The sequence below is a fragment of the Salarias fasciatus genome, chromosome 8 (genome assembly GCF_902148845.1).
Source record: "Salarias fasciatus chromosome 8, fSalaFa1.1, whole genome shotgun sequence".
NCBI lineage: Eukaryota > Metazoa > Chordata > Actinopteri > Blenniiformes > Blenniidae > Salarias > Salarias fasciatus.
The window spans coordinates 4721240-4730311 of record NC_043752.1 but is presented as its reverse complement, the minus strand read 5'-3'; the positions used below and the strand labels follow the sequence as shown (position 1 = coordinate 4730311).

At 43.5% G+C, this 9072-nt stretch overlaps 1 protein-coding gene across 1 annotated transcript; it reads left to right on the top strand.

Annotated features, from left to right (window-relative positions):
- Positions 1–297: 297 nt before the first annotated feature.
- On the top strand, positions 298–7125 carry LOC115392935 (stonustoxin subunit beta-like). Its single transcript, XM_030097629.1, has 4 exons — positions 298–366; positions 3549–3648; positions 4336–5790; positions 6197–7125. The coding sequence occupies exons 2-4, from the start codon at positions 3558–3560 to the stop codon at positions 6748–6750; spliced, it is 2100 nt and encodes a 699-aa protein (XP_029953489.1). The 5' UTR covers positions 298–366; positions 3549–3557; the 3' UTR covers positions 6751–7125.
- Positions 7126–9072: the final 1947 nt, after the last annotated feature.

The following is a 9072-nucleotide window of genomic DNA, read 5'->3' as shown; positions in this document are numbered from 1 at the left end:
TGGGGCAGACTGAAAATGTCGAAACAGACACACACAGACATAAACATAAACATTCACGTAAATTAGTGAAATAGAAGGAAATATAAGGAGGCACATAGACATAGTATGTTCATAAATATGTCAAAGGAAACACCACCCGCCCCCATCCATTGCTTCAGTTTGGCTCTCATATCAGCGTCATTCACAGTGAGTCCCGTAAACATAATGACCATATAAGGAGTGAGGAGGTGTGTGATGGGCGGAGTCAGAGGAGCTCTACAGTAAGTGACAGTGGCTCAGCTCCCACAGTCAGACTGACTGCAGCACCAGGGACACCAACAACACCAACACCTCCTCCCTCCTGCTCCATCTAAACAGCGCCACCAGGTGAGGACGAGCTGCTGCGGATCTGCAGTCTGTTCACTTAATCAAAAAAACTATAAGCTCAGTGGAAGCATGTTGTTGAGGGACATTATACGAGGGCGGACCGGAAAAAAACCCGGACAGTGGTTCTAACTTTTAATGTGTTTAATTGTAACAATTTTTCAAAGCTGTCGCCTTCAAAGTAATCCCTACTGGTTTGAATACACCGTTGCATCCGCGTTTTCCAGCTTTCAAAGACGTTTGAAAACTCGTGCAATGATCCCGTGCAGTGCGTCCTTCGATTTTTGTTTAACCTCCTCATCCTCAAATCTCCGCCCCTTTAGCTCTTTCTTCATTCTTGGGAAGAGAAGAAAGTCACAGGGGGCTAAGTCCGGCGAATAGGGTGGGTGAGGCAGCAGGATCATCTCGTTTTTCGCCAGGAACTGCATTACCCGCAGGGCCCGGTGTGCCAGCGCGCTATCGTGGTGCAGCCACCACGCGCCATCCCGCAAAAGCTCCGGAAGCTTCTGCCTCACTGCTTCTCGGAGCCGCCTCAGGACTTGGATGTAGTGGTCCTGGTTAACAGACTGACCAGGCGGCACAAACTCGCTGTGTTCGGCTCCCAGAAAAAAGATCCTCGTGGATCTTTTCCTGCGTGCGTGAGGATGCGGGTCGTCCAGAGCGGAGCTGGTCTTCAATGGACATTTCACCCCTTTTAAAGCGCCCATACCACTGGAAAACCTGCGTTCTCCCCAGGGCATCATCTTTATACACCTCCTGGACCGTGGCGAGTGTTTCTGATGCTGTTTTTCCCAGCAAAAAAAAAAAAAAAAAATCTGATTCTTGCTCGCTGATCGCGTTTAGTGATGTGTTCCGTCATTCTGTGCTTTTCCGAAGAAGCGGTCCCGCTGTGTTGAAGTTAGCGCTGTTTGTGCTTTCCCTGTGTAACTTTGCGAGACCATACTTTGCAGAGATCTGTACAAGAACATGCTGTAGCGACATTTAACAACCAGAAATCTGAAATCATTCTTGTTTTAATTTTATAAACACGGTCCGGTTTCTTTCCGGTACCCCCTCGTAGTTTTGTAGACTGTAAATGAATGGTGATGAATTGCATGAAAACACACTCAGCATCTGATATGTATACTTGTAGAAATGGTGTATTTCCAAACATTATGGGCTCTATTTGAAGCTCGGAATAGAACATATCAATCTCTATGTTTAGAATTCTATAATTTATCAGGGTTCTTTTTGTTCAATCTGCAGCACATAAACAGAACAAAAATGTGAATGGATATTTGTTGTTATTACTGCAATTATCATCATTATGATTGCAATTAAATATTCAGGTCTCAGACAGACTGTGTTAGGCTGTGTTCACACCAAAGCATTTGGCTCGACATAAATGACGTGGTGGAGCCGGTACCGACAGTGTGAACACGTTTTTCACGTTGGAGCGACCTACTTTCGGGTGGAGCCGGGGCCGCTTGGAGGAGGAGGTCCGAGGTCGGCACCGGCTCGATCTGCATGCGGTGAGAACACGGTCACTCCCCGGGTCCAGCTCGCTTTCCTCGTTTGCCACACTTTTGTCCGTGTGAGGCTTCCGTAACGCACGACACGGACTGTTATTCTGAGCGCGCACGTCGAGCATGGCAGAGAGTCTGTGCTTCCTTCTGAAAGTCGGCGATTTGTATGGTCTGCAGAAAAATCATGTACAACAGAACAACCGTTCTTCTGGCTGCGTTGCGTCTGCAGAACGGAATCACCGCAGCACCGTCTGCGGTGTCTCTGCAGTCCGCTGGAGGAGGTTGCCAGATATGTCGATCTGGTGCCATAAACCCGTTTAACACAATAGAAAGCAGCCCAAACTGCCATCTCGGTTGAAAATTCACGTTAAAACCGTATTTGTATAATTAAAAAAAACACTTCATAAACACATAATCGTTTCATCAACCCGTCTGACGTGTTCAAAAAAGAAGCTTGATTTGGCGGAAACCCGTCCAATCTGGCAACACAGCCGCTCTGGTCAGAGAGCTGTTTTGTGCAATTTTGGAGCTGTTTGACTTTCCTGCAGTGACGAGGTACAAAACCGTTCATTCTTCTGAAGCGTATAATAACTACATCATGCTGTTTGTTCTGTGTTCTACCAGAAGAAGTAAAAAATAGAATATTAAGGCAAAAACACGACACAGCTTTTATTTTGATGTCACTTATTTTGGAACAAGTATCGCGTTTCCTTCCGGCACCCGACTTGCTTCTGTCTGGTTTGACACCCCTTCGGTTCGACGCCGGTGAGAACACGATTCAGTTATTTATGAGGAGGCTGATTTACAAATTCACACTTCATAAAAGGGGTCCTGGCTCGACTCAATTCGGTGTGAACACAGCCTTAGTCTCTGGTGAATTTAAAACACAACAGGAAAAGGCATTCTACACATCAAACACGGTTTACTTTTGTGACTTTTGAGAAACTCATTAACATAAACCTCTCACTAAAGAAGGCTGACAACCCCTCTGGTCCTATACGCCGGGCTCACACTGGATGTGTTCCGGCTGCGGAACGGACACCACAGCTACTGGTTTGAATCAGAGAAATGTGTTTTACTTGTAATTTCAGTTAAAAATAGCTCCAAACAACATTTTCTCTCTTAGTTTTCCTTCTGTGTCTCTGCAAGTCTGACCTGTTTCATTCTTTCCTGTTTTACTTTGATACTCACCTTTCTCGTCTCCATTGCTGCACATTTGTTTTCTTGTCTTGTTTCCATTTGTGTCTGATTCCCTTCATGTGCTTCACCTGTCCTTTCCTCCCCAGAGTATATATTCTTTATTAACTTGTGTTTCTGTGACTGATCCTGTTCATACATCTTGTTGAGAGATCCAGCTTACCTCCTGGTGTTCCTTGTGTTTTTGGACCCGACACATGTTTCCAGATTTGCCTTTTCAATGACCCCCTCAAGCTACATTTGTCTTGGACCGAACTGTCAATAAACTTTTGAAACTTATTTCTTGTCTTTGACTCTGTTCTGAGATCGCTGAAGATCCGCAACACCGAGCAGTCACTGAGAAATAACTCCAAGTTAGACTGAGCTTACTTTTATTTTATGACTAGTTAGACATGTACTACTCCAGATGGAGTTGGGAGTAGAGTATGAATATGAATCAGTGTCAGTGTCCCAGATGGATTTCATGTGTCGGTTTGTCTGCAGGTTGCAGACATGTCCTCAGAGGTCCTGCAGGTTGCTGCTCTGGGCCAGCCGTTCACTCTGGGGATGCTCTATGATGCTCGAAGAGACAGTATCACTTCAGGTACACTAAGTGTGTGTGTGTGTGTGTGTGTGTGTGTGTGTGTGTGTGTGTGTGTGTGTGTGTGTGTGTGTGTGTGTGTGTGCGTGCGTGCGTGCGTGCGTGCGTGCGTGGGTACATGTGAGAATTAATAATAATTCAGTAGTGGTTGTGTGATGCAATTTAGCATAAAGTACAGTAATGTACTTTACATGGCCACATATCTGTCTTTCCATATTTTCTGGTGTTTTTTTTTTTCACATTTGTCAGATATACGAAACAGTTTAGGAGTAATAATGTTGAGTAGGCGGTGTTGGAAATCATGTTGGTGGCAACAGGATAAGACTGAAAGGATTAATTCATAATTCACATAAAATGAATACAATCAAAATCAATTGGATATGAGAGCTGACATGCAGGTCAAAGTATCAAGCACTTGGGTGGAGAACAGCACCCCCTGTAGGGAAAGTAGAGAACTTCTCCCTATATAAGCTTAGGCGTGAGCAGTGAGAACAGCCTCATCAGATTTGTCACAACCCCGTCATCCCTCTACCTGTCAAATGAGCTTGCTTCTGTTAAGCTGAATGCACGCCTCCGGTTCTTCTTACACCTGTAAAACAAATTGGCAACAGGATTGAGTGTCTTCATTGTCAATCCACAGTTTATTTATGCATCTATGCATTGTGTCTCTGATGTTGTCTCCTTTTATAGGACTCCCATTGTGGGATCAAACAACGATACAAGCAAACACAACTGATTCCCTTCAGAGCAGCAGTGCCTTTGAGATCTCTGCGTCCGACTCCACTCAGTCCAAATCGTCCCTCCTGGATGTTGAAGCTTCAGTGAAAGCCAGTTTCCTCGGAGGTCTGATTAAAGTCGGAGGATCTGCCGAATACCTGACAGACCAGAAGAAGTTCATGAACCAGAGCAGAGTAACCTTTCAGTACAAAGCCACCACCCACTTCAAACAGCTGTCAATGACTCGTCTCAGTGCAGATGAAGGTTTGATTGAGAGAAGTTCTGCTACTCATGTGGTCACTGGCATCCTTTATGGGGCAAACGCTTTCTTTGTGTTTGACAGTCAGAAGTTAGACTCCAGCAATGTCCAAAAAATCAGTGGCAGCATGCAAGCTGTGATCAAGAAGATTCCTACCTTCAATGTGGAGGGACAAGCTCAGATCCAGCTGACCGACGAAGAAAAAGCCCTGGTTCAGACGTTCTCCTGTAAGTTTTATGGCGATCTCAATCTTCCAAGTAACCCGACAACATTTGAAGAAGCTGTGAAGACCTACGTAGAGCTGCCAAAGCTGCTGAAGTCACAGGCAGAGAAACTCGTTCCCTTGAAGGTTTGGCTGATGCCTCTGACAAATCTGGCTTCAACAGCTCCGAAGCTCATGAGCGGCATCAGTGTTGGTCTGGTGAGGAAGGTTGAAGAAACTCTGGAAGACATGAAGCAGATGAAATCCAGATGTAATGATGCTCTGGTTGATGAAATAATTGAGAAATTTCCACAGATTAAAGAAGACCTAAGTCGTTACCAGAAGCTGTGTAATGACTACACATCTAACCTCCGAAAGACCCTGGAGACAAAGCTTCCCTCCATCCGTGAAGGCAACGAGGATGAGAGCTCATTGAGACAACTCTTTGACAGCAGAGACACGTCACCGTTTAGTCATGAAAAACTACTCAAGTGGCTGGAGGGTAAAGAGAGAGAAATCAACATCATGAGGTCCTGCGTGGAAATAATGGAGGGAATCAAGATCGTCCACAATCAGTCCGAACTGGATCGAGAAGTTCTCAATCCAGGTATCAAAGAAGCTCTGTGCTTTGTGTTCACCTCTTTGGAAAGTGCTGACCCCTGTCTGGATGCAATGGCTCAATTCCTGGATTCAGTTCAGTCCAGCAGCGCCAATGACGTCCCGTGGTACTACTCAGAGGAGGTGTTCAACCGAATCACAGAAAAAGCCAAAATCTTCCACGAACTTGCAACTAAGTTCAAGAACAACAGTGAGTTTCGCTTTCTGGTGGCAGCCATCAAAAATGACAAACACATCGGAGCAACGATCTACCAGTACAAAGACGCCAAGATGATCACTGAAGATTTTACTGTGAAGGATGTGCTTGGTCCTGTGGAGAAAATCACAGATAAAGAAGATCTGATCTGGTGTAAGTTGTGTTTTCATGTGATGTTGGTGAGGAGACCACAGACAATTGAATCAATTTTTAACATTCTGGGAATATTTCAGACCTCTTTAACCATCTCCATCTCCAAGACAAACTAGTTCCACGTGTCTACTTTGAGATTATGGATGAGATGATGTCACTTCGTAAAAAGCAGGAAAACCAGTTTTTACTCACAAACGTATGAGTCTGGGTTAGTGAGAAAAGATCCAAAATCTTGGTTCAGCATAAATCCCGCTCCTACATCTAATGCAGATATAGATATGTGTAATACAAACTGCACATGCTCAGAGTAGATCAGGTTACCTCAAAGCTTGTCATGAACTGTCTCTGGTCTCCACTATTGACCACCAGGAACCTTCAGTAACAAATGTTCTGCTCTCTCCATCAGACTCCTGTGACCTGACTGTGGACCAAGACACTGTGGGCAACGAGCTCATTCTGTCTGAGGAAAACAAGAAGGTCACAAATGACGGTCAAACGTCCTACCCTGACAACCCAAGAAGGTTTCCAGTACCGCAGTTCATGTGCCGAGAGGCCTTGACAAGACGCAGTTACTGGGAGGTCGAATGGAGCCACAGTTCCAGAGAAGCAGTCATTACAGGGGTCGCCTACGAGAGAATTCAAAGGAGCGATAAGCTTTGTATTGTGGGATATAACTATGACTCATTAGGTCTTGGTCATGCTGTAGTTGAGGATCCACCCCCTAAACTACTCGCTTTTTTTGGTAGTATGAAGGCAGTTTGGAAGGAACCCTGTCCCCCTGGCTGCACCCGGGTAGGAATATTTCTGGACTGGCCTGCTGGAAGTCTTTCCTTCTACATGGTGTCCTCAAACCAGCTGACTCACCTCCACACCTTCCACACTCGCTTCTTCTATCCAGTTTATCCAGCCTTCTGGATTGGAAGATCCTCTAATTATGTTGATCTGCGTCAAAATTTATGAAAAACCTATGGTCATGAGCAGGATGTGGCCTGTTGGGTTTTGGGAGGGATATGTCCTTCATCTATGAAGGGCAAGTTTTAGTGAATTAATTTTGTCTTGGAGGATAAGAAAGAACATTATTCTCAAAGTTTAAATCTTCATTTATTTCTTCATTTAATTTGTACGAAGTATTCAAGAAAGTGGATGATAAGTCAAACATTTACTCCTGTCTTCTTTGACACAAACTGTGTTCAGACCTTCACACTGCAAAAAAAAAAAGATGTTTTCAAAAGAACAGTGAAGAACATGAAGTGAGAAGTTCCTCCAACCTGGTTCCACTGTTGGGTTTGTCATTACTTGATTATTTTAGAAGATCGAGAATCAATATGTTGTGATGAGGGAAGAAAAAACAATTCTGTTGATTAAAATAACTCATAAAAAACTTCAAATAAAGTTCAAATATAATCATTCGTAAATGTTGATGATTGTTTTCGTTGTTCTTTGTTGTGCAAAAATACCAGTTATAATAATTATGGCACGTGTCAAGGCACATATATGCTGATTGAGGCTGATATTATTGTTAAGAGTTTACTGTTTTTTCTTTCATTTAAAATGTATTCATTCATTAGTTCATTATCATGCTCCAAAAGTGAAATGTAACTGTTATATAAATTTTCTGTTAATTCCATTGTATTAAAAAATGATTGTGCTATTCAATGTGTTGAAAATACGTTATGCGATGATTTATTTTGTGGATTTCTTTTACTCACATAAACCTCAAGGAGAGGAAGAAAAACAGATCACATGATGTAATTCAGTAGTGCTTCTTTAAAAGTCAAACATTTTAAAGTGAACCACTGAGTACATTCAGCCAATGAGTTTTAGTTTCCACTTGCAGACAATAAAATGCAACATTAGACGTTTTCAGTCCTGCTCCAACTGGTTTGTTCTGCCTGGAAAGTGTTGACCAATCCATGCTGGCGGCAACTCGATGGCATTCGCAGCAGGTGATGTTGACGGATGTGAGGTCTGAAATGTCCATTGCCAGGTTATCCACAGTCAGCAATTTCAATTGTAATAATTGTTTAATTCTTCTGAATAACTACATATTAAAATTCCTAATATAGCACATTTACCAATATATATTCAAACAGGCACAAGCATATTTCTAATATCTGCAGATTAAGTACGCCAAACTAGCCAGAACAAATTTTGAAATTCATACAGAGTGAATACATTAAAAAACACCAAGATGTCAACGTCATATTCAGTGATACATACAGGTGCAAAGTTAAATGATCACAAACACCATATTTAAAAGAAATGGCCACAGTAACTCTGTAATTCTGGTAAAAGAACCAGACTCCTGTGTTCGTACCTGAAACCAGATTGTCCTTGCGAGTGTTGTAGAGCATCCCCAGAGAAAAGGCTTGACCAAGAGCAGCAACCTGTGGGATATCTGAGGACATGTCTTCAACCTGCGGACAAACAACAACCAACTGAACACCGAGGACTGAGGTCCAGGAAGTATCCACACAGACACAGTTTGACACAGAGTAGAGCTCAGTGAGGGTTTGTTCTCACCTGATGAGGGGATTTCAGTCAATCCTGATTCCTGAGTCCTATGGACGTCCAGCTGCAGCAGTCAGAGTGACAGTGTGAGCTGTGAATTCTTCACTGAGGGTCACACCCTCTCTTCAGCTGGACTCTAACTTTTATGGTAAAAGGACTTGTTTCCTGATGGGAATCAGACAACAGGAAAACAGTCATGTCTGAATCAGTGACCTTGACCTGGATCTTTTTGTACGAGGGCTGAAATAAAGTGTGCGACAAAAGGAGAATGGATTTTACTTATATAGCACTTTTCTACTGCAGTGGTCCCCAGAGCGGTCCTGAATCACATTCACACACCAATGGAGGAGGCTGCCCAGCAAGGTACTGCATGACAGCTGACAATAAACACAACAGTCATAGATAAAAACATCAGCTTTGCAGCAACGCCATAAAGGCATTTCCTGTGGTGACTTTGCTTCGATTGCAATCATAGATACTGTATAAATAGTGGACACAGCATTGATCACTACTACCTATTGGTGTTGACAAGCCATGGGGCTGCCATCTCGGAATGATCACCCCCCAACTCTGCTCTGTTTTTGTAATGTCTACGATCGACAACCTTCAAATATCTATTTAATCAGTCGCCAACCAGGAATATTTTTATCCCCCTGGTTCCTATTGCGTCCTTCGTGCGATCGGATAAAAGTTCTCTCTGAACCAAGCTCCCGGGCTGAATTTCAACCCCAGCACACCCCTGTGTGCAACATTGCATTTTGGTCCTCTTAT

Excerpts from the sequence above, each read along its gene's own strand:
- LOC115392935 (XM_030097629.1), top strand. The coding sequence starts at position 3,558 with ATGTCCTCAGAGGTCCTGCAGGTTGCTGCTCTGGGCCAGCCGTTCACT. Across the intron at positions 3,649-4,335 it reads AAGAGACAGTATCACTTCAG|GACTCCCATTGTGGGATCAA; the intron begins GTACACTAAGTG and ends CTCCTTTTATAG. Across the intron at positions 5,791-6,196 it reads TAAAGAAGATCTGATCTGGT|ACTCCTGTGACCTGACTGTG; the intron begins GTAAGTTGTGTT and ends TCTCTCCATCAG.